The sequence below is a fragment of the Lissotriton helveticus genome, chromosome 4_1 (genome assembly GCF_964261635.1).
Source record: "Lissotriton helveticus chromosome 4_1, aLisHel1.1, whole genome shotgun sequence".
Lineage (NCBI taxonomy): Eukaryota > Metazoa > Chordata > Amphibia > Caudata > Salamandridae > Lissotriton > Lissotriton helveticus.
The window spans coordinates 1,717,854,763-1,717,881,359 of record NC_136063.1 but is presented as its reverse complement, the minus strand read 5'-3'; the positions used below and the strand labels follow the sequence as shown (position 1 = coordinate 1,717,881,359).

At 44.8% G+C, this 26,597-nt stretch overlaps 1 protein-coding gene across 1 annotated transcript in view; it reads left to right on the top strand.

The window, feature by feature from the left end:
• MORC4 (MORC family CW-type zinc finger 4) overlaps nucleotides 1-26,597 on the top strand; it is an 844,810-nt gene that overhangs the window by 137,841 nt on the left and 680,372 nt on the right. Inside the window, exon 4 of the mRNA XM_078686304.1 lies at nucleotides 4,683-4,830. Coding sequence (XP_078542430.1) covers nucleotides 4,683-4,830 — 148 coding nt within the window. The remainder of the gene's footprint in view (nucleotides 1-4,682; nucleotides 4,831-26,597) is intronic.

The window sequence follows — 26,597 nt, the reverse complement described above, 5'->3', positions numbered from 1 at the left end:
ATCAAATATAGGCCTTGTATTGTTAGGGGTCCCTTCCAATACAAATGTTATGCTTTAAAAATGCTCTCATTTTGCGTGTTTGTTGTAATACACAACACATGCAAAGTAGGAAAAATGTGAAAAGCTTCAAAAGTTGCTCTACAGATACACCTGATTCAAGACCGCAAACATTTTTGGTGCAGATTCCGGGCTACCACTAGTTGAAGATATGGATTACCTTTAAAACCCCTGGGTTATTGCATAGAAATGTCTAGATGCCACCCATGGAGTGCACCTCTGACTCAAAGTGATGCAAAGTTGTGCATACTGATACTTTGCTTTATTTTGGCTAAACTTTCCAAAATAAATCTTAATTTTTATTGGAAAGTAAATACAGCCGGAATGATTTGCTCTGAGTTTGTGTTACAAACTTAACACAAACCCTGTCCAAAGCATTAGCAATTCTGAGTTTATATATCATTCCCTTACCAAAGAATATTAAATATACTAATAGTTTAACATTAATATAGAGACATAATGTCACAAAACATTATTTAGTTTTTCAATATTTTAAACAGAAAAGGTGGTTCTAACACGAATCATTGTTGTTGTTTTTTTCTAATATTCACTTTTTTCTGTACTTTTACAATCTTTTTCAGGACTCATCTAAAAACAACAAAAGGCACATCTAAACATGGATCAAAAAAATTAAAGGAAAATTTATTTTTCTGGTGAGAAGCCAACTGATGGGTTCTGGCTCCTGCATTATAGTTCTCCAGCAGAGATAACATTTGTACATTTCATGCAAAATAATGCTATGCTCGCATACAGAGGGTTTACATCCTGGGATAGGGTGGCAGCAAGGCCAGTACAAAGAGAATGATCAGGCTGGCAGCCTGAGAGTGGAGCTGTCGATGTTGAGGCTCCCTCCATCTCTTGACATCTCATCTTTGAAGCCTTGAATTGGGAAGTATGCCTCTCACTAAAATGCTTGATCATTCCAGATGTTCTGAATGACTACTTTTTTGTAGTACTCCTGGAAAACCTCACCCAATACATACCGTCCAGAAGTAGAAAAAGGTCCCTTACAATGGTCCATGGTGAGGTCCACGGCTCCTCATGGTCCTCCTGACTGTGTTCATCTTCTCTTCAGTCTTCTCCATATGGCATTGACTCTTTTCAGATGATTTTAAAACAATTAGGAAAACTAAAAAAAAAATTCAGCTGAGAGTGTATAGAATGTGAATACTCAGAGGTGCCACTCGCTTTTAACAGCACTAGGGTGTGGATACTTCTTCAAAATGCATCATCAATACCATCACATTAGCCAACACGATGTAGTTTCTCTTTGAATCAAAGAGTCCCTACACAGAAACTATTGCATCACTTTAGCAATTATTTTTTCAGTGATTTCCCCCACTTCACATGGCTTATGGCCAAAGTGTTGGAAAATATCCATTTGTTTCTTCAAAACCTTCAACATTTAGGCAGTGCCAGCGATATGTTGTAAAAGGCTGCATCTTTTTGTCATGTCCTTTGTGCTGTTGATGCAGCACTTACTCTGCCGCCAATGGGTAGTCATAGTTATATCTGTGTTTCCGTAGGAACATTTCTTATTGTTTTCCATTTAATGACTCTTTACTAAACTTTCCACAGAAAAGTCTTACCCACCTCTATTTCTTCCTAGAATATTTTGAGGTAATCCGTCAAGTGAGGGCTGGGAAAAGGTGGGCCTATTACGCCTTACCCATAACCTTTTCCAAGAGAAATTGAACAGCGATACCGTAAAAATTGCTGAATGGATTTGCACCAAATTTGGGGGAAATCTTGCTCTTCTTCCACAAAGTGTGTTTTCTGTGATGTAATGTAAATATGTTCAGTAGTTTTTGACAATTATTGCTCAAAAACATTGTATATTTCACATTTTGAATGATGCTCTGATGAACTGATTATCTGCCACACATCAACAAGGATGTGGTGGAAAGCATCTTAGAATTGGGGACTCAGTCCCAGGTCCTAAAGAAATTTTAAAAAAAGACATAAATGGGCCAAATAGGGATACCTTGTCTGGTGGTGGGGTCACAGATGGAATCCGCTCAGGCCAAAAATGTTTGTTTTCTTTTTACAATTTTGCTGCAAATATTAAGTGCTACTGTTAACTAAAAAACCCTGGGGTGGGCTAGGACTCGGGTGGGCTTCACATCATCGCTTCTGAGAAGAGGGGTGCAGGGCTTCCCTCCCTGACCCTCAGAGAGGCCCCAGGGCCCCTAGACCCCGGGGATGTGTTGTAAAATATGGGGAGGGAGGTCTGTGGCTTTCATTCCGTGATCCTTATTATGCCTATCTCCAGAGGCCGAATTCCAGAAAAAAGGGGCAACCCTCTCATGAGACATAATAGGCCGTAGGAGCCCCATCCCTTATGCCACACAGAACTTTAAAGGGTGGGGGCTATGTGGCCTACAAGCCACATAGCCCCCAGGTCTCACCCCTGGGATACAGTGGTTTCCCTGCCCACAATAGCACAGGCAGGGAAATATATGTCTTCTCCCACCTGGCGGGAGCATATTTAAAGCTCCCATTGAGTGAGAGCAAGCATGCCCTCTCTGCCATCAGGAGGGCATATTCACTCTGGGTAGGGAGGGCATATTCACTCTTACTTGTCAGGAGTTTTAAAAATTCTCCTGCCCGGCAGGAGCAAACAAAAGCAGGTGCTAGCACCAAACAGGAGCAATGCGGGCTCCTCCAACACCTAGGCTGGGTGAGTCCAGGGAGCTGGATGGGGCCATTGGAGTCCCTGGGCTCACCCTGCAGGCCCAAGTATTGTTTGGTGGGTGCTCCAGGTAGGCCCCTGGGCACCCCCTCAGAAGGAACACAGGTCCCTGGGGATGGAGTCATGGGGCCTACTAAGCCTCGATAGTAGGTCTGCACACCCCCTCCCCCTATTAATGGAATTCGGCCCCAGGCGATGGGGTTCCCAGAGCCTCCCACTGACTCAGGGGCACCTACCCCTCCCATTAGGATATATGTTTTGGCCCCAGGAATGGGGGCCAATTCATCCCTTTTCTTAAAAAAATAAAGGCATCTGAAGATGGTGACCCCGGGGCCCAATGTGGCTCGGGTAGAGGGACTGCACCAATGGGTTGGATGCCAGGCCCTGAAGTCAACGCCATGGTGCACATGGCCAAGAGTTGTGTGCAGTATCGGGTTGGCATGCCATAGGCTTATGACCATGCACAGCATAGGGCTGACTGCCTGCCTGCGGGGGGCTGGATTTACATATGGCAATACAATATTACTTTACATTTAAATAAAACTACAAATTCACTGAAACAAACAAAGGTTAAAGGGACAGTATAGTTTGTGAAAATGTCAGTTAAAACATACCATTTTGAACAAGCAAAACCACTGAAATTCACTGGTTACATTTATCTCAAGTAACTATAAATTGTGCCCTAAGGTAACTATAACTCGCACCCTCGCCATGCACTGCTAATTACCGTACCTAGTACATCCCTCATTACATCTGTGACATCATTGATAATATCCCTGCACCGTTTGCAATGAAATTATTGATGAGAAAACTCTGCATTGCAGGGCCTCGAGTCATGGTTACATTAGGCCTCAAGTTATGAGATAACTACAACTGGTGAATTTCAGTAGGTTTTTGTTTTTAAAATGGTATTCTTTAACTGACATTTTCACATAACTGTAACAACCCTCTAACCTTTGACTTTTCCAGTGTTTTTTTCTTTTTTGCTGGCTTTGTAGTTTTTTGGCTAATTTATCGCATCATATCAGACCATCAATAAAATCAAACAGCAATTTGAAATGCTAATTGCTATGACTCCCAAAAACATAATTATAATTTTTAACTAAATCAAAATGAAAATCGTTAATGCCACTCATGGAAATGTCCTGAAAATGCCCTGCAATTGGTCTCCAAAGGAGTAGTATTTACACTTAGGTAAGTTTAAACCAGGATGAAAGCCCTCTCTTTGTTTAAACCTAAGCTTAAAGGAACAGCTGGGGTTGTGTAGCATACGGAGCCGTCACTAAGTACAAGGGTGACAGACCACGTTTCCTGAAAAAACCTTTGTTAATCTAGTTTGTCAAAGAAATCCAGTCCAACTGTTATTTGTTCATTAGAACTCTGTGGTGATACTGCTGTTGCTTAATAGGGAGGTAATTGACAGACTAGTGCTGTTGTTGTAAGTACATGCTTGACTCTGCATGCCAGAATGTAACATGGATGAAAAAGATATTTGAGAATTCATAAAAAAAAATGTGACTTCATAACCCAGAAGTTAAAGTGAATGTATATTTAGATGTTGGAATGAGACACAAGCTAAGATTAATGATGTCATTTAAATGTCATGAGTGATGTAATATGTGAGGTCGAAGCAGTGCATGATCGGGACAAAAGTTATAATTAATTCACCAACTATATATACTGTATTTTGGTGTTTTGTGTTTTTTACCAGTAAATTGTTTTTCATTCCAACACCGCACTATAGCGTCAATTTAACCATTGGTCATGTTTGTTCTTTATCGAAAGTTGCGCTTGCTTACTGATTGAAAACAGCATGAAGAAAACATGAAGGGTACATCTTGCTGTAGTATAAGTTTAGCTTGTAAGAGAATTCGTGTTTTTCATGTACTTTGCAAAGGATACAACGTTCTATTTCCTTGACATTTGTTTCTACAAAAGTTAATCGAGACGGAACATTCTGCACGCTGTCTTGATGCGATCCTTTTGCACTCCCTTTTCGACACAGAAGAGGCGATATTATCCGAATTTGATGCCATTCCAGGGAAGAAAGGCACTCGTATTATTATTTGGAACATTCAGAGGTAAGATCGATAGCTCAGAACTTTTGGACAACAATTAAAGGTTACGCTAAACGCTCAGGCTGAGGCTTACTTCATTTCCCAAGGTCTTCAAGGGCAGTTCCGCCCTCACAGCTTGCCGCTCCCGCTTCGCGGGAGCCGCTGCGCACAGGAGTGCGTTTTCAACTTACAGCACCTGGTCACTGGAAGCGGAGGCAGGGGTGCGAGGTAAGGCGTGGGCTGCGAGTGTGCAGGGACTCCAACACCCAGGAGTCCCTGCGAAGACCACGGACTGACCATCCGGTCCGCTCTCCCCGCCGGCCCGCCCCCCGCCCACCTGGGAGTGTAAAAGGCGCTTTTCCCCTGCTAATCCCTGGGACGCTAAACGCTCAGGCTGAGGCTTACTTCATTTCCCAAGGTCTTCAAGGGCAGTTCCGCCCTCACAGCTTGCCGCTCCCGCTTCGCGGGAGCCGCTGCGCACAGGAGTGCGTTTTCAACTTACAGCACCTGGTCACTGGAAGCGGAGGCAGGGGTGCGAGGTAAGGCGTGGGCTGCGAGTGTGCAGGGACTCCAACACCCAGGAGTCCCTGCGAAGACCACGGACTGACCATCCGGTCCGCTCTCCCCGCCGGCCCGCCCCCCGCCCACCTGGGAGTGTAAAAGGCGCTTTTCCCCTGCTAATCCCTGGGACGCTAAACGCTCAGGCTGAGGCTTACTTCATTTCCCAAGGTCTTCAAGGGCAGTTCCGCCCTCACAGCTTGCCGCTCCCGCTTCGCGGGAGCCGCTGCGCACAGGAGTGCGTTTTCAACTTACAGCACCTGGTCACTGGAAGCGGAGGCAGGGGTGCGAGGTAAGGCGTGGGCTGCGAGTGTGCAGGGACTCCAACACCCAGGAGTCCCTGCGAAGACCACGGACTGACCATCCGGTCCGCTCTCCCCGCCGGCCCGCCCCCCGCCCACCTGGGAGTGTAAAAGGCGCTTTTCCCCTGCTAATCCCTGGGACGCTAAACGCTCAGGCTGAGGCTTACTTCATTTCCCAAGGTCTTCAAGGGCAGTTCCGCCCTCACAGCTTGCCGCTCCCGCTTCGCGGGAGCCGCTGCGCACAGGAGTGCGTTTTCAACTTACAGCACCTGGTCACTGGAAGCGGAGGCAGGGGTGCGAGGTAAGGCGTGGGCTGCGAGTGTGCAGGGACTCCAACACCCAGGAGTCCCTGCGAAGACCACGGACTGACCATCCGGTCCGCTCTCCCCGCCGGCCCGCCCCCCGCCCATCACGCCCATTATATCTTGGCCCAACACTCCCGCAGCGCGGGACGCAGCTCGGGCGAAGACAGGGCAAAGACTGGGCCGTTTGAGGCCTAAGAGGTCTGGGCTGGGCCACCCCCCTTTTTCGATTTTACTTTTATTGTCACATCTTACAGTTTTATTGTTGTATGTATATTTATTTATTGACTTGTACTCTGTAATATGTGTTCACGGGGTAGCCGGAGCAAAACCCTCATGGCGGCTAGCAACTCTAATAGATCCATAGATGAGTTCCTGGTCAAAACCAATTTGGCGATTGACCAGGAAATCAGCAAAATGCAGCACAAGGTCTCTTTAGAACTAGATGCTGCACGTAGGCTGTCAGCGCATATTGCTAGCTCTAAAAAATCTTCCCTGGGGAATATTGCATCTGCCCGTACCCCTGATCGCTCTGATCCCCCACGACCTCTGATAACAACGGCAGTTATGCACCCTGTTCCCTCGACTATTCTTGGACATTCCCCACCAATTTCCCAACCTGACCCAGTGCTACAGAGTACTGGCCCCGCCCCTCTTTTTAATATTGCGGGTTCCTTTCCCCCTCCCAAAATAAGTCAAGCTGCCAGCCATTTTAGTGCCAAGAAAGCCGCAGCATATAAAAAGAAATGTCTGGCGAGAACCATACACGCTAGGAAAAAAGCCAGGATAGCAAGGTTAAAGTTTTTTAACAACAGAAGGGCCATGGGTTCCCCAGGGATGAAAGATGTCAACCCCAAACCGACTTGCAGTGTTCCTAATGGGGAAGTAATTCCGGAAATATCTAGCCGGGTCGAAGACGATATTTCTAGCACCCCTCCTGGTCAGAACAGTACAAACATTTTGGATGGCGGGGTGAGCGGACCCGTGCAAGATAGGGAGGGTGATAGTGAATTCCTCCAATTAGTCTGGGGTACGCTAAAGCAGCTACTTTCCCCCCTGGAATTGAGGCTTTCTCGTATAGAGAATAACCTCCTTGAAATGGATAGGACCATAGTCACTCTAGCGAGCTTGAGTCTTAAGGAAATGGATGCTAAGCTCACACGTGCAACTGAACCCACTCCCCAGCCTAAAGAAACACAAGCCGTTCAATCTCCTTCACAACCAATCCAAAGCATCCCTGTGACCTTACCCAAACCTATTCCAAAACCCCGCACCACTATTGTAAATACTACTGTACCTACCCCGAGCCCAGCAATACGCAAACCCCTTTATCCGCAGAAATCAGTACATAGGGCGAACACAGTTTCCAGGGCACCAGTTAACCACCCCTCTAGGCCACCCTTGGTGTCAAACCCAATACGACAGGCTAGTCGTCACAACTTCCGTGGAGGGTTTATTGACCTCCCGCCAGAAGCAGGGTTGTACGTTATTATTCTAGCTGGTGTTCCAGAGTTGGATCAACAATCACGGGAGAACGATTTTTCACTAAAAAATAAAGTCATTCACTGGCTTAATTCCAATAAACAACTCCCCGACCATCAAAGAAGTAATATACTTATGGTTCGGAGAGTTCCCTGGATTGGTCGTACGCATAAGTCCATAGCCGGCGACTGTGTGGTGGTATCATTCTCCGACCCCCACACAGCCCAGTGTCTATGCACAGGTCCATCTTTTGAGGCCAATTCCACAATAGTGGTTAGGCCTCTCACCTTCTTCTATCCTCCTAGACAACAACAAGTGAGTGAGGGGTCATGGTCCACTGTTAGAAACCCTAGTCGACTGACGCATAGTTTTATTGGACAAAATCAACTCAATTGGTGGCAAGGGGTCCCCACCTCCAACAGGTTCGGCTGCCTGGAGGAGGTGGATTGACTCAGGAGGTCTGGAGACTTATCTCCCCTCAAGATTATGCCTTACCAACGGAGCCCTTTACCCCCAAATTCACTCCATAGGATGAAGAATATATTGTTAACAACCTTAGACGAACCGATCCAGATGCCAGCCATGGCAAATCCGTCCCCACTAATTGTTACCAGCCCATTAGACTCCACACACCACTCCTTATCTTACTTGGCCCCGCATGAACCCAATGATATGGCTGCGAGCTCGTCTCGCGCCCAAGTACCATATATAACTGTAATGTCATGGAATGTGGCTGGGCTATCCAGTAAATTAGACTGCACAGAGTGGGGCTTTTACGTTAGTTCCAAAAACTTAATACTCCTACAGGAAACCTGGGCGCGAGAACCAGTGGACCTACCTGGCTTTGCTTCTTTCACCAAAATAGCCAAGTGGGAGGGAAAGGGGAGACCTTCTGGGGGATTAATGATTGGGATAGCAACGGATCTAGGCTGCCAAGCCTCCGCTTTGGAGACCGCTTCCGACGATCTGTTGGCCGTCCTACTAGAGTGGCCTGACGCATTGAAGCTTCTAGTTATCAACATCTACTCTAGGCCGACCAAAATGCAGAATGAGTCGCCCACTTTAGATGAGTTAGCTAGGTTTCTAGAGGGCATCCCGTGTGATCTCCCCTGTTTAGTTGGGGGCGATTTTAACTCCCACTACGAACCTCTGCCCGGACTACGCGATGGTCCGTCCATGGATGAAGATTCCAGTTGGCTGATACCTGAGTCGGCGGCACCACCTCCAAAGGCTTGGACTCCCCTGGCCCTACAAATAAATGCCCTTACTCTCAATCTTGCTCTCAGGGCATGTAATGGGCGCTGTAATTCGGACATACCAAGTAATCCGACTTACAACAAACCCGGTAGTGAATCCCGACTAGACTACATTATGGTCAAAACCTTCATGTGGCCAGCAATAATTGACTTTAAAGTATGCCCAAGACTGGACAGTGATCATAATTCCCTGGAATTGACTTATTCCCTCCCTAGGAACCAGGACCTATTACAGGGATCTGGTAATGACAAGTCTGGCCTCCTACTTGAAAATAACCGTAGGAAAGTCAAGTGGGAGAAGCTGGCTAGTAGAACAGACAAAATACCCTCCCTCTATGAAAGGCTAATTCCGTTTTTAGAGTGTGCCTTCGATCTAGGTACCAAAGACCTAGATGAAGTAACTAGAGGAGAACTAGCAATAACACATAAAAATATTACAGACTCCCTCGAACAAGACTTGTTCACATCCTCTACGAACAGGAAGGGTTATAAGCCAAAGACCTCGTGGTATAATGCCACGTGTAGGAAGGCTAAGGCCCATTTGTTATCTGCAATTAAGGGACGCCTTAGCAGGGAAGAAATTTGCGATAGGAGAAACAAGTACAAGTCCCTTCTTGTGAACGCCAAGGCGGAATGGGACCACGATTATTGGGAAAACCTCACGAATGCACTATCAACCAGAGATTCTCGCAAATTCTGGCGGGTAGTGGCAAATGGCACGACGGAGTTATCTCCAGCATTAGAACCAAACATAGCCCCCTCAGTTTGGCAGGCCCATTTTGAAGCGTTGTATGCAGAGGGCGGTGGGGATCCTAGTAGTGAGAGATTCTTGATCAGACCTACCCCTTCGGGGCCCTCATTCACTGAAAAAGAAGTGAGGGAGGCCATTAATGGCCTACCTGCTGGAAAAGCACCGGGATTGGACGGGGTCCCGGGTGACCTGTTCAAACAGGAACCAGGGATTTGGGCACCGTACCTCACACTTATATTTAATGCTATTCAGGGGGGAATGACTGTGCCCGATACTTGGATGGGGGCAGAGGTAGTCCCAATCTACAAAAAGGGATCCCCTCTGCTCCCATCCAACTATCGTCCTATCAGCCTGATAGATATATCCCAAAAACTCTTCGGCAGATTGATCTTAAATCGTCTGCAGGTGTGGGTTCATGAAATGGATATCCTGTCCCCATACCAGGCAGGATTTCGGGAGGGTGTATCTACTACAGACCAAATATTCAGGCTACAATTGCTCTATTGGAGAACAGCGGTAATCGAGGGCGGCAGTCTATATACCATCTTTGTAGACCTCCGTGCCGCCTTCGATTTGGTTCCTAGAGCAAGGCTGTGGAGCGTCATGAAAGAGCTGAAAGTCCCAGAGGACATTTTGGCAATCCTGATGAGACTACATTCCAACAATTATGCCCGCGTTAGGTGTGGCAAAGATGGCAAATTAACCGAAAGGTTCCCCGTTCGCAGAGGTGTAAGACAGGGTTGTGTGCTTGCACCTACCCTGTTTTGTATCTTTGTGAACGGGGTAGTTGCCCACCTCAACAGGATCGCTAACTCTGATGCCCCAAAGCTGACTGGCAACAGGGTGCCTGCAATTATGTTTGCGGACGACACCCTGTTGCTGTCTAAATCCCCGATGGGGATCCAACGCATTTTGGATGGCTTCCTAGACTTCTGCTCTGAGAGGGGATTGGAAGTTAATCCCCAAAAAACCAAATTCATGATTTTAAATCCTAACGCCCGAAATAGAGCCCCTCCAAAGCTAGGAATGGTCCAACTAGAACGGGTCCACAACATTGAATACTTGGGCATTACTATAAATGAATATTTTACTTGGTCATGCCACCAGGCCAAAGTGACCATCAAACTGGCACAGTTGGCGGGTGGCACTTTGCGCCTGGCAAACAAATCAAGCTACCGACCACTTACCCCAATTATTCATATATATAAAACACAAGCGAGGGCCGGGGTCACTTATGGGGGTGAGTTGTGGGGCTACATTCAATACCCGAAATTACAGGCAACGGAGAACAAATTTTTGAGACAGGTAGTTGCCCTTCCCCAGAGTACCCCATTACTCCCACTCAGATTAGATTTGGGTATTATACCCATAACAGAGGAGCTGGGACTCAAACCCCTAAAATTTTGGAGGCGTTTGTGGTCCAGCCCAGATCTTGTAAGTTATAGAGAGGAACTACAGGAATTCCTGGAACAAGGGAACATAAAGAAGATTCCGTGGTTGACTTATGTCAAGGGATCCTTCGAGGAAATTGGGTTCCCAGAACTATGGACAGATCCTATTAATTCATGTACGAAGATATCAAAGAAGGTACTTGTGAGTGCCTACAACGACATGATGTTCACCAGAGCCTCCAATAATTCTCGTGAGGGGTCCCTGACAAAATTATTCCTGGAAATAAAAGACACTTACTCTCTCGAAAAAACACTGGACAATATTTCTCCAGCACTAACAAGGAAACTGTTCTTACAATGGCGCTATGGATCTCTTCCTCTAGCCTCGTTTACAGCGTCTTGGTCAACTTGCTCCTCCGTCCCATCTTGCCCAATGTGTGCTCACCCGAAGGAGGACGACATGCATGTGGTCTTCTTCTGCAAGGGTTATGAGCGAAGCAGAAAATATTGGCTAGTTCCGATGCTCAGGAACCTGGGTTTTAGGTCTTTCCAAACTGCTTATAGAGTTCTAAAATCTGACCTTTCCCCTTATGTAGTTTTTGCACTTTCAAAATTTTTAACTGCATTGTGGGTCACCAGAACTCGAATGATGAAAAGATTGGTATAATGGATTCCCTCAGTGGCTTTCTTACTGTTTTACTCCACATTTAAATGAATTTTACTATACCGGATCACACTATGTTTAATAAGCTTTTTAAATTGTATGTCCTTGTTGTATCTTTTATGATCTGTGATCGAAATAAAGATTTTTTTGAAATTGAAATTTGAAATTAAAGGTTAAGACAAGACATGGTTAGCATATTTAGAACGAAATGCAATGTAGTATGTGCCCTGCAATTTTGGATACATCAACAGAAGGGGGCGTCATCAATAAAAACCCCACCAATGGGATTTTAACAACAAGTTGCTATTCTCCAGGATGGCTGATGAGGTCTGAAGTAGCAGGTGCAGTCCTACATAACAGCCCCTAAGCATGGCATTGCAAAATGAAGTTGGATCACATCAGTCACAAAAGACTTCACAGTACATTGGAAAAGAAGGCATATTTATTTTACTTTGTGCAGTTAATGGTATTACAGCCTCGATGGCTTATACTTTTAGGGAGGATGGACATGTGTTAAATCGTTCTCTGTGCAGAATGAGCTTTGCTCTCCTACCCAGTAAGAATTATTATGATAATAATGATACTAATAATAATACTACTAAAAATAATAATAACTATAATATAATAACAGAAAGTTGTCTATTCATTTGGGAGAGGTGACTCTACCAGGTTAAAAACACAATCCTGTTATGTTGCGACACAGTTCAAGTAAAAAGCTCTTTTGAACCCAGGGTATCTACAGCCCAAGGAGCATGTTCTTCTCCAACACAATGTGTTATCTGTTCACACACTACCAAAGAACATTGGAGTCAAGGAAACCACACAATACAATTCCTAAATCAATTAAAAAATATCAGGAAAAGTGTAATAAGCAGTACGTAAAATGACACAAAGGTGGTAAACAGAGCAACAGATTAAGGAAGATAAGATATGATTTTTGTGAAGCAAATGTTAAACAATGCCCATTGGGACAATCAGGTCACTCACTGTTTGTCAATGGGCATGTTCCAAGAACAGGCGCCAGTCTTGCACCAAAAACTAAAATAAGAAAAAGTTGCCAGCAAAGTGTTCTGTCTTAACTACAGATGCTGGGAGGTCACAGAAAGGGTCAATTACTTTCCACGCCAGTGCACTCCAATGGTTTAAATCTTCTTAGAACTCTTCTATAGTTTTTTCGTCACAGAGCAAGACAAAGATCTCTGTCTCTGCCTCTAGCTGCAACCAAATGCCCCAATTTCTTGAATATTTTGGAATAGTTTCATAAGGCACAAGTCTGTCTCCATACAGGCTTTCTTCAGGGTCAGGTTTAGTGCACTCTCAACTTGGCAGCTAGTGCTCCCACACTAGCCTTTTGTGTCCCCGATACAGTACAGGAGCCAACATCTGACTCTTGGAGAGCACTTTCTCATCCCTTGGTACAAATGGAGAGGAGATCACCCTTCAGACTTCTTCAAAGGCAGACATCAATTAGCCTTCTTCTTCTTCTCCTTCTCTTCTAATCTCTCTCAAGGTCCATGGGACATACGATGAGCTAGTGGTATGGTTCCATTTGTATCCTGCATAATTCCTTCCGAAACAATCATATTTACAGCAATTTCTTTGCTACATGAAATGACTGTAAACCTTCCTAGAGGTCTCTATTAAAGACCAACTATCAAGGGCTTCAAGTCCCATCCCAGACCCAGTCCTGTGGAAATGCGATATCACTCCGTCTATCTGATCTGGGAACAACTGGGCTCTTGCTGTGGGCAGAGACAATCTCCAAAGGAAAGGCTTCTCTCATTAGGCCTTCTTGTGGCAACTCAGTGTCAAAAGACAGGCCTTTGCTCTGTTAGTTGGGATGCCATCTATTCCTGTCCCACCCAAATGGCCCATCCTGGTCCTTCATTAATGGTGAATGACCCAACAACAGTCTTGCTGGCTTTGGATGTTGGGTTATTGTTTCATGACAGCATTTCTCTTTACAGCTAATTGGAATCTTAATTTCTTCCGTTGGAGGGACAAAACCCCCAAAATAATTGGTTTAACTACGTACAGCCTTTGAGGCAGCACAAAGAATGATATTTAAAAGTTCCCTTTCCACTGCTGATACTAAAAATCCACTGTTACAACTGAATTACATTTTATAAAAAGAACAAGCATTTGCAATGCAATAGGTCTCGCATTAGGAAAGTTTGAGCTATTGGTATTGTAAATGACAATTTTTTTTATTTATGTGTTGGTTTTGAAAATAGCAAAATGAATAGCTATGTCATTTAAAAATCCAATAGTTTTATCTTTCGCAAATGTGACACCTATAGCATTTGTACTGCAATATGTGTTATATTTACGTGACTTAGATGTATTGATATTACAAATAACAATGGCTTTTAATTTCTTTTATAATTAATACTTAAATAAAGGTTATTATAATTTATAATGGCAATAGCTTAAACTTTTGTAAATAACTTTTGTGAAGATTATCTTCAGTGTATTTTATTTTAACGAAAATCCAAGAACAGAAGTAAAATATTAACATCTTTTTGTGACATTTGTAATAAAGCTTTAAACATTGAGAGAACATATTTGAACCAGTTGTTGTTGAATGGTTGCACAGATTGATGCTGTGGTGGCGCTGAGTAATGTTGTGGTGGCGGCGAGTGATGCTGTGGCGTTCAGTGATGCTGTGGTAGCGCACAGTGATGTTGTGGTGCCCCTGAGTGATGCTGTGGTGGTGCTGAGTGATGCTGTGGTGATGCGATAGATAGAGTGATTGCGATAGATAGATGGAGGGAGGGCGATAGATAGAGGGAGGGTGATAGATAGATAGAGGGAGGGTGATAGATAGATAGAGGGAGGAAGATAGATAGATAGCTAGATAGATAGAGTGATGGCACTAGAGTGAGTGCGATAGATAGACAGATAGAGAGTGCGATAGATAGCCAGATAGAGAGTGCGAAAGATAGACAGATAGAGTGAGGGCGATAGATAGACAGATAGAGTGAGGGCGATAGATAGAGTGAGGTCGATAGATACAGTGAGGGCGATAGATAGATAGAGTGATGGCGATAGATAGATAGATAGATAGATAGAGAGATTGATAGATAGATAGATAGATAGATAGATAGATAGATAGATAGATAGATAGATAGATAAATAGACAGATAGATAGATAGATAGATAGATAGATAGATAGATAGATAGATAGATAGATAGATAGATAGATAGATAGATAGATAGATAGATAGATAGATAGATAGATAGATAGATAGATAGATAGATAGATAGATAGATAGAGGGCGCTAGATAGATAGATAGATAGATAGATAGATAGATAGATAGATAGATAGATAGATAGATAGATAGATAGATAGATAGATAGGAGTGAGGGCGATAGATAGAGTGAGGGCGATAGATAGAGTGAGGGCGATAGATAGAGTGAGGGCGACAGATAGAGTGAGGGCGACAGATAGAGTGAGGGCGAAAGAGTGAGGGTGGTAGATAGAGTGAGGGCGATAGACAGAGTGAGGGCGATAGATAGTGAGTGTGAGGTCGATAGATAGATAGATAGATAGAGTGAGGGCAATAGGTAGAGTGAGGACAATGGATAGATAGAGTGAGGGCAATAGATAGAGTGAGGGCGCTAGATAGATAGAGTGAGGGCGATAAATAGATAGATAGCGATAGATAGATAGATAGATAGATAGATAGATAGATAGATAGATAGATAGATAGATAGATAGATAGATAGATAGATAGATAGATAGAGTCATGGTGATAGAGTGAGGGCGATAGATAGATAGATAGATAGATAGATAGATAGATAGATAGATAGATAGATAGATAGATAGATAGATAGATAGATAGATAGATAGATAGATAGATAGATAGATAGATAGATAGATAGATAGATAGATAGATAGATAGATAGAGTGAGGCCAGGAGGTGCCGCTGAGTGGGAGAACGAGAGAGGAACACAGGGCTAGCCCAAGGCAGAAAACTAGAAAGGCAGGAAGAAAAATTCTTCAAAAGAAAGGTGGAGATTTCGAGAAGGAGGGAGATTTTAAGAGTTAAAGAGAGAGTTAAAAGAAGATGCAGAATGACAGCCAAAAAGAGGAACAGAGGAAAGAGTGGAGAGAAAAGAGGGCAATTAACATAGTAAGGAGAGGTAAAGAAATTAGCAGCTTGGCTTGCGGTGACATGTGCTCTTATCACGTCAAATAAGGCTATCTCCCGGCATGGCGAGGCGCCCCAGCTAAAAAAAAAAAACAAGCAGTCTTCATTAGAGGCAAGTTCACAATTCGAAGAAATCAGCCGAACTTTCCTAACATTACAACACGGTTTTTCAAGAAAAGTATGCAAATTCTCAACATTTTCTGTTAGGTGTTAACGTTTACAGAAAACATTTTATAGTTGCATTTTTCTACACTTAAAAAAATATTTTCTGCTAAGCGCATAACAGAACATTTGCATATTTGATTTTGAGTGAGCAAACTCAATTATATTGTAAACATTTTATAAAGATGCTGTAGGGAAGGGTGAGCTTAAGCACCTCTGGGGAGAATGAGGTTTGACCGCACAAGACAATATTGGAATAGCTCACTCAGAACGCCTGGATGTTTTGGTAGTGTATACGAAATTTGGATCCAAATGCAAATTTAGCATCGTTTCTCAAAATATGTTCGGAGTAGAACCCCTCCCCAACCCCACAAACACTTAGAGATTAAGCATATGTGCATTTCTTTATTACACCTTTTGTGCATACATGAATTCAAAATGTTTTGCAGCTAATGTGTACTGTGCTGACGACAAAGCTCAGAAATACAGGGCACAGACTTAACTGTGTCCGAGCTCAACAAAACATGCCCTAACTGTAAAATACATTGAGTTAATGTGCGCACTGAAGACACCAAGAAGAAACGCACAGGCTTATGCTCAGGCGTGGCACGGAAAACAACACTATGGTACTTCCCCAGGTGCTGCCGCCATCTTCACAGCTCTCCCTTGTAATGGAGTGCAGAATGAGAGATCTTTTTTGGAAGATAAAGGTAAAGTCAAGCGGCTATTGTTAGGTGCGGTTGGCTCGACCAACACATCAACGCCTCCCCCTGAGGGCGCTTGTGCGGGACAGACGCTATGATGTTCAGCCACCTACCTTGACAGTTATGCAACAGTGCATCAGTAAAGGTGCGTCCTTGGCATATGAAGACAAGGTGTACACTGTTCTTTACCTGATACTGACAGGAGAGTATCGCCCAATGAAATTAGTGAAATACAAACTGTGCCGCTCGTGTACACGCGTGCGTCATAATTCACAACGTTCTTAATTTGAGCCAGTGGTTTTATGGGGTGTAAGAGAGGGAAACCACAGATCGAAAAGATAGGAAGAGAAAGACGGCAACACAGTCATAAAAAGAAAGCGAGTGCCTGAAGATGTGAGAAGGAGGGCCAGGTAGTGCCTGTTAGTAGGTTAAAGGTACCGTAGTTCCATAAATCGCCGTTAGAAGTGGTGCAAATGTTAGGTAAATTGAGAATGACACACACAACCAGAGATGAAGAAGTTCACCGCCACGGCTCGGGTGCCGGGCGAGACACAGAAAGCCAGGCGTGACTGCCTGCTTGAGGGCGGGGCCACCAGCACAGACAGGAAGCGTACAGGAGCCTACCCCGCACTCCTGTGACGAGGAGGGAGCCAGCGTGTGACCCAGCTGGGCTCCCGTGCTAAGGGAGAGCCCCGCCTGCTGCTGGGCCTGGACCGCTGCCGCGATGAGTCTGGGGAGAGAAGCGGAGGGGGCTCGAGGCACATTGCTGGTGCCTGCCCCCGCCGCCTACCAACCCCGTGCAGCCACCATCACTGCGGGATGAGAGGAGTGTGGAAAAGTAAATTTTGCCATGTTCTGTGTCCCTACGTGTCATCCATCATATGTTATGTGTGCATGATCAATATGCATATGTTATTCCCCATGTCCGATTCAAGACGCAATTATAGTTGTGTCCTCCTCTAGTATGCCAGTTTCCAGTCCTCGTGAATACTACGAATATCAGGCCTATGTAAAGCTACGTTGCCACGTTTCTCAGTGTGCACGTTATTTCATTATAAAGTCCCCGTTTCCAGGCCTCAACAGGGCCCGGACATCAGATTCAGCTCCTGTCTCCTGAACCCTCGCTGAGGAGCGATCCAGCCCCCACCTGTATCCTCGACCTTTCACTTACTTCCTGCCTCGCAGTGCCCGGTGCAGCCTGGCCCTGCCTCTGAGTCTGCCAAGAGCATGTTATGATTCCAGCTATCAGTTTAGTCCTCCTTCTCTGCATTCCTAAGCTACTGAACTGCATCAATAGTTTCCGTCATTGTCTAGCCTATGCGGCTCCATGTTAAGAGAAATACTGTATTTAATGGTCATTTAATATTCTTCATCACGCACTACATGTAGAATAAATGCATGCTCTAGTCTTAGAGTCAGTTAGCTTTTCCCCTCATGACTTCTAGTTTATATCAACATGTTCCCTAAACATCAGATACTAGATAGGGTTTAGGTACATGTCGCTCCGACCCTCCAGACTTTAGTCTCTGCTCCTAGCACAGAGTTCACAGCCCCCAGCTTCTCCTCGTAACACGTCATTGCCAGTTTGCGCGCACCACCAGGTTAGAGGTCCCGGCTCCTTAGGTAGCCCCCTCCTATGTTTCCGCCCATTCATGACATATTCTGTTACGTTTGTATCACATGTCTGAGTTACACCTTCTTTTTACTCTTATCTTTCGCGACTGCTACGCGTCACGCCTTCTGCTCCACCCACTGCTACGCCTACTGCAATGTAATGCTATGTGTTTGCGTTATGTATATATGCTCATGTATTGTTATTAAAAGTTAGCGCGCTCATCCCAGACCCAGCCCCAGCAGCTGCTGGGCCCTGTCATCCTATTCCTATGCAGGTTGTCCTGTTCCTGTCCTTATGCTGTATTAAACCTGCAAAAAAAACTCCCACTACCTCGAATCTTGACTCTTATTTATTGAGCTATCTGTTATGATATATGTCTAGTCAAAAATAGGGTATTATTTATTTATTTACCACATAATGGCGCCCGAATAGGGACTTGCCCTTTCCCCACGCGTCGGTGAAGCCACGCCGACCCCCTGACCCTCTGCAGTCGTGACGGAACTCTTCTGCGCAGTGGCAGATATTTCTGCTCAAGTATCCCTCAGGCCCACGGAGGAGACGGAGGAGGCGGTCCAGCATCCAGACGAGACGGTGGAGGAACGCGGCGAGTCCCGACCAGAGCCCAAGCCAAGAGTCCAAGGTCCGAGGTATCCGGAGGTCCACCCGTAACTGAAGTCCGAAGTCCGAAGTTCGTCGTCGTAGCAGTCCAGTCCAGTCCGAGGCCTTCCGTTCTTGCTGCCCGGTGAGTACCGTTACTGGGGTGGTATCTAGACAGGGTCAATTTAATTGACTCTGGTCTGTGGGTTGGTGGTACACAGTCCCACAAACGAAGTGTCCACTTCGGTGGATGCGGGTCCTGACGTGTCTCTTTAAGAGACCGGTAAGTTTCGTACTGTTTCAGCAGTGCATCTAGTTTCTGTTCTAGTCAGTTCTGGTCTCGAGAAATTTCAAGTGTTCTGTTCACGGTATTTTCAGGTGGTATTCTGTTCGAACTGTTATTTATAATGTTCTTCATGTATTTTAATGTTGTGGTATGAGTGCGACGTGATTTCGTGTTTTCATTGTGTATTGTATTATGTCCAGATTATAGTCCAGTCATGCCGCTCTTCTCAAAATTACGTCAGTTAAAAACTAGAAAGGGTCTGCTGGAAGCAGCAGTTCCCGTCCCGCCTAGGGACAGTCCAGGTCACTTTATGTATCAGAAACATGGCATAAGTGCCATATTGTATCTAGATTTATGGGTAGAATATACCAAACAGTTAGAAGAAAAGTATAGATGGCCCGTATCGGGTACATGGGATGCCGAATGCATCATGCGAGTAGAAGAAGCATTATGGAAAAAGAAAGCCAGACAGTCACAGAAAGATGCCATCGAGTTATGGCGTAAAGAAGCTCATAAAAGAACCGAAAAAGAAATCAGAAAGTCAGAACTAAGTAGAGAATCCCAAGAACGAGCCCAAGAAAGAGAATTGATCGAGATAGGTGAACAAGTCAAAACTGAACAGAGAGACAGACAGAGGAATGCCCTCATTAAGGGTATGTATCCTCTTCTTGCCGAAGGCTTGCCAAAAGCGACCCCAGAGGCATCCAGTAATTTCCCGCCACCATTAGTTCCGACCAAGCTACGTCACAAACCGACCGCAGCTGATATTTTTATTTCGTCCTATCTGGACGACACAGTCCCCGAATATGCAAATCCTGTTCGCGCTCCGCCAGTCCCTGTAAATCAGGTAATTCCTGCTCCTCCAGACACCGGGGTGCCCTTAACAGCCCCCCCGGGTCAGCCCGCCATACAAGTCCAGCCCACGTTACAATTACCGACCCTGCCAGGACGGAAAGCATCAGTTGATGATTCCAGTTTAGGGGCCGCAGGAGGAGGTCTTCCTCAAACCCCGCCGCCATACAAGCGTTTATCAGCACTCGAATTACATGCTCAAGCATCACAGTGTACTCCTAAAAGTAATAAGTCTGTTGCAGAGATCAGGCAAACCCTTGGCGAATGTGTCTATGACCCAGTTCCAGGCGAGTTTAATATGGTTTTATATTCCGTACGCGTAAGGAGAGTGACCGAGTATCTAGTCACCCTGCCGAATATGAAAGAAGATCTAGACAGGATATATCGTTTCATCCGTACAGGGGATGACCCACAAAGTATTAGTGATGCCATGTCTCAAAGGAAAGCCGAGATTCAGCGCATGATATTAAAGTTCTTAATTAACTGTCTAATAAGAGAACAGGATTACCCGTCTAAAGACCCGGAAGAAATGAAAACTCTAACAAAGTGGAGTGATAATATAGCCGAAGGAAAGCACAATACCATTGGTGCCATGGAAAGTATGTACAAGAAAATCCGTAGAGAGATAATAAGGATACACGAACAGCGTAAAGCCGCACAAGTAAGCGAGAAAGAAAGTACCTCTGATCCTGAAGAGGAAGACGACGAGAATACCGGCAGAATAGCGTATGTAGGAAAACCTAAATTTCCAGATCGCCATTTACGCCTAGAACACAAGTCTATTTTCCATCATACAGCACCAGAACAAGGTTCCCTAGAACAAGTGTTCCAAGCTACCGATCACATTCTGAAATCACGAATCGGTTACAGTGAATTAAGTACTATGCATGAACAGGAACTAGTCCGATCAGCAGTCAGATGGATTACTGATTCTACCACTTTTCCGGACGAAATAGTGGCACAAATGTTTCTGAAAATGCCCCCAGCCGAGCAGCGACTGGTGGGTATGTATATGATTCAGCACCTCATTACTCTGTATGAGGGTCAACATTCTGATCCAGGCCCGTTACATGATATCTTGAACGAGTTACTCCAGTACAAATGGAGAGGTCTAGGTACCGATTTAATTAGTGTCATTTTAGAACAGCGTCATAAATATAGAACATTCTTGAACCCGCATTTTGTTCATGTCTCACCCCCAGAAAGTAAATCATTCTACATAGACAGACAGAATCCGTTACGAGAAGTCCACCCAGTCAGAGGAGCGGGTGGCGAAATGCAGCGAGTGTTTGTATACACTCCGATCACAAAGATGGAACTCCTCGAAATGAAGAAATTAATTCCCTGTCATGACAAAGATCCAGCAGGGTTCCATAGAGAATTAAAAGACATGCTCCGTATGGGAGAATACACTTACCCAGATATCATTAAAATGTTAAAGGTTCTGCTACCCGCAGGGGTGTATGAAAAGCTAAAGGAAAAAGAATGGGAGGTGGGAGAGAAAAAGATAGATTGGGCAGTCCTAGAAGCAGAAGATAAGATACGTGTACCAGGTACTGGTCTTGGAGAGAAATGTAAAGAATTACCAGAATTATTAATTCAAGTTTTACCCAGATTATTAACAACTAGAAAAGAAGACTGGGATGCAATCTCAGCCTGTAAACAGAAACAAGATGAAGATATTAGTGATTTTTATTCTAGGTTTGAAAAGTGCTTTAGTATCAACAGTGGCCTCAAGACAAGTAGTGAGTCATACCCTCACCTTTTCGTTACCAAATTAGTCGAGAATTCAAGTCCACCAATTAAAAACCGAGTTCTGAAAGTCGAAAGCACCTGGCAAGCAAATACTCCGTCCCAGATGCTCCAGATGCTCCAGTATCACCAGAATAGAATCAGGGAAGAGCAAGAACACGAGAGAAAACGTATGAAAGACACGAAAATGAAAGTACTAGTTGCACAATCTGTTCCTCAAGACAGTCAGAAGAGGGGTCCGAATCAAGCCAGTCATCCTGCAGCTCCCGTTAAAGGGAACTGCAACTATTGTAAACAACCAGGTCATTTCATAAATGAGTGTACGGTTCTGAAACATAACATAGCTACTGGTAAGACTAAAGAAAGACCACGTCCGCCTAGACAAGAGCAAGTTTCACAGATTCCTCAGTCACAGAATGCACCACAGACAGTTACAGCACCGCAGCCTATTGCTGCAACACAGCATGTTACATCGCAGATGTACCAGTATGCACAGTCTGAGTATCCAGAGTACCAGCCATATTCATGAAACAGCCTAGAGAGGGAGGTAGGCTTGCCTCTCATCGAGATACCTGTAGATCAAGAAGGTCCCTATGTTCACAGTCAAGTATTAGGGAAAGACAGAAAGTTTTTGATTGATACAGGGGCAAGTAGGACCACAATTAGTCATGCCGAAGTTCCAGGGGCTCCGCTCTCAGGCTCAAGAAATGTTTCCCTTGGATTTTCAGGAAAGCCTATCGTTAATGAGATTTCAAAGCCAGTTACTCTAGAAGTAGGTCCATTGTCCCGCACTACTGATCTGTTACTTACTAAGTCATGTCCAGAAAATCTATTAGGCATTAAAACACTGAAAGAGTTAGGTGCAGTTATATGTTGTTCCCCGGAGGGAATACGTCTGTTCCTACGTGACTTTAAGGGTCACTATGTATTACGAGATTTTGATTCCAGACTGTCTAAAGTTCCGCAGCATTTATGGGCGCAAGGTCCAACTGATGTAGGTTACATGCAAATCACACCCCATCGTGTGACTCTCAAACCAGGTGTAGTGTTACCACGAATCAGGCAGTATAGATTGCCACCTGAGGCTGTAGCAGCCTTATCCAAAATTATAGACGAGCTCATGGCTCAAGGAGTAGTTGTAGAAACTGACTCCAATGTATGTAACTCTCCGATCATTCCAGTCATGAAACGTACTGATCCAAATGCACCCCCAGTATATCGATTAGTGATTGATTTACGGGAACTTAACAAATGTATTATTCCTCAGTACCCAGTTGTCCCAGATATCTCTTCCCTATTGACAGCCATTGATTCCGAAGCCACGTTCTTCACTGTCATAGACCTCAAGAACGCATTTTTTAGTGTTCCCGTCCATCCAGACAGCCAGTTTCTTTTCGGATTCTGTTTAAATGGAAGGAGCTATATGTTCACACGCGCTCCTCAAGGTTTCACAGAAAGTCCTAGTATTTACAGTCAAGCACTCAAGAGACAACTAGACAACATTCACATGCCAACTGACACTGCCCTGCTCCAGTATGTCGATGATCTACTGATCACAGCCCGTTCTGAACGTGACTGCGAGCGTGCGTCACTTACAGTCTTGTATTTCCTAGCCGAGATGGGGCACAAGGTATCCCCTTCGAAGCTTCAATTCTGTGTCCAGCAAGTGGTCTACTTAGGACACTTACTGTCCAAGAGGGGTAGGCAGTTGACACCAGACCGTATCCAGTTAATAGCGAGTCTTCCTCAGCCCAGGACCCAGAAGGAGGTACGTGCCTTTATCGGCCTTACTTCTTATTGCAGACAATGGATTCCTCAGTATGCATTTCTAGCCAAGCCACTGATACAGTTAACGACACAGGAGGCAGCCGTATCGACTGTCCTCCCTTGGACATCTGAACATACACTTAGTTTCAATGAGTTAAAGAAAGCTTTATGTCAAGCTCCAGTTCTAGCGACACCGAACTACAGTAAGCCTTTTACACTTTTCGTTACTGAACGTGAAGGTACAGCCTTATCTGTTCTTACACAAGACCAAGCAGGACAATACAAGCCCTGTGCTTATTTTTCGAGCACACTAGATCCAGTCGCCCAGGCTCTGCCTGCGTGCCTCAAGTCAGTTGCAGCCACAGCACTAGCTATCAGACAAAGTGATTCCATAGTTTTAGGACATACCTTAACAGTACAAGTCCCACACTCCGTGGAAGTTCTTCTGAACCGAACACAAACTCAGCACTTGACAATTGCACGTTTAACAGGTTATGAATTGACACTGTTTCAGCCACACATAGAAATTAGACGCTGCAACGTTCTGAACCCTGCTACACTGTTACCATCAGTTAATTCAAATCCAGCCACACACGACTGTGTGGAAGTAGTTAACATTACGACAAAGCCAAGACAAGACCTGACAGACATTCCGTTACTAGATCCCGACCTGACACTTTATGTGGACGGTTCATGTATGAGAACTAGTACAGGAGAACTAGTCGCCGCGTATGCAGTGACTACTGACACTGAAGTTATTGAAACACACCGTATTGATACCCTGTCCGCTCAAGCAGCAGAGCTAGTTGCTCTGACACAAGCCTGTATACACGCCAAGAACCTGAAAGTTAATGTTTACACAGATTCACGTTACGCATTTGGAGTTGTACACGACTTTGGAGTGCTCTGGCAGGAGAGAGGTTTCATGACTTCTCATGGAACCAAGATTCAGCATGGTTTCCTTATTCAAGCTCTGTTAGATGCAATACACTTACCGACATCCATTGCTATCATGAAATGCAAAGCACATACGAAAGTTACTGACATTATTTCCCAAGGTAATGATCTAGCAGATCGCACAGCCAAGCTTACAGCACAGACTCCAGACATTCAAGTTAATCCGACACAGACACATACTCCAGATCCGACTACATGTATGACAGTTAAGGACCCTACTCAAGATGTCATAGATATCCAGTTACATGCTACTCCCGATGAAATCAAGAAATGGTCTGAACAAGGAGGGGTCCAGACAGATCAAGGATGGTTAACAAAGGGTAGAACCACATGGTTTCTCCCCGACTCTATGGTTCAAGTCATCATTAATACCGCACATAGTCCAGCACATTTAGGAGAAAAAGCGATGTTAGACAGTATCCAGAACATTTGGTCCAACAAGCATTTACGAGCTGCAGCCAAGCAGAAAGTCCGTACCTGTATGATATGTTGTCAGTTTAATCCAGGTAAAAGTGTCCCGGTGGAACAAGGTGGTTTCCAGCCCCCTGACCACCCTTTTGAGGTCCTCCAGATGGATTATATTCAGATGGAGCGATGTCGAGGTTTCAAGTATGTCCTTGTAGTTGTATGCGCTTTGTCCAGGTGGACAGAAGCATATCCAGTCCCCGATTACACAGCCGCGACCACTGCCAAGCAGTTGGTTCGTGAGTTTTTCCCTCGATATGGACTCCCTAGAGTCGTATATTCTGATAACGGTCAGCCATTCTCATCTGAGTTGATGAAGCACGTTTCCCTTTTGTTAGGGTACCAGTGGAAGTTTCATTGTGTACGCCATCCTGAAGCAGCCGGTCTAGTCGAGAGACATAATCAGACTCTGAAAATCCGAATTGCCAAAATATGTAAAGATAAGGGTGTGGACTGGCTAGTAGCTCTGCCAGTTGCTTTGTTTTATATGCGCATGGTCGCACATTCCAGATCAGGTCTGTCCCCGTATGAGGTCGTATTCGGCCGGCCCCCTAACATGTGGGGTACTCCTAGACCCCGAAGTATTACTGATGTTTCATGTAATATGCTGACAGATTACCTAGCTTCCTTGATGTCTGCCCTCAACTCATGTCGTTCACAGGTTGCCGCCGCATTTCCAGACAATACCGAGGTGGCACCGCATGAGATCGTTCCAGGTTCGATGGTGCTCGTCCGAAACTTTGACAGATCAAGTCCGCTGGAGCCACGTTGGAAGGAGCCTCGTCAGGTCCTCCTCACCACCCGTACAGCTGTGAAATTGGAAGGACGCCGCGGCTGGGTGCACCTTTCGCACGTCAAGAAATTCTACGGATTGAAACCGGTCTCCAAGAACATTTCCCAGGATATCAAGACTTGTCAAAATATTGTTCTCAAGGACTGTCCCGCAAATGACATTGACACAACCCCTCCCTTGTTAGAGAAAACTCCGCAGCAGGAGTATAAACAGAAACTCCGGTCTAGTAAAATAAGTCAGTCAGTTTGATTGTCTAAGTCCTCCCCTAGGTGAAACGGTTAGACTGTTTCTGACATGTATAAAATAGACCCCCATAGTGAGAGAGTTAGTCAAAACTCAAACCGATGTATCGTTTTTCTAAGTTTCATATTATTTCTCAGCCTTTTGATTTCCTGCACTAGTTACGCATTTTTCCTGTGTTTTCCAGTCCCTCATGTAAATAAGCCTTCTAATGTTACAGTAGAGCACACGTTTAGTGATCTGCCTCCTCACGAATATTCATACCGCCTCGCTATGCGTAACAATACATTTATCCGCATGTTGCATTATTCACACCAGACCAGCAATGCCACTAATTGTTGGGTGTGTGGTCGACTTCCCCCTTTCCAGACCCCGAAGGGAGTTCTGCCACTTTTTCCTTATCCTTTTTCACATAATGGTTCGTGTGGAGCATGGTCCACATTAACGTCATCCTCAACAGATATGTCTTTTCTTAACAGCACATGTTTCCCAGACAAGCAAGGTCTCCCCCACAGAACAGGTTTAGATCTAGAAAATGAAGTGTATAATTTAGGTAACTATTCTTCGAATTTTATGGTCCTGAATGTTCAGTCTGATACTACTCCAGACTCACCTGCTATTTCAGTATTACCAGTCAAAGGCGAATTATGTGTCCGTAATTATGGTTCTGTACACGTAGGACATAGTGATTGTACTACTATTATCCAGTATAGTGACAGTGGGAAATCTATTTTTAAAGC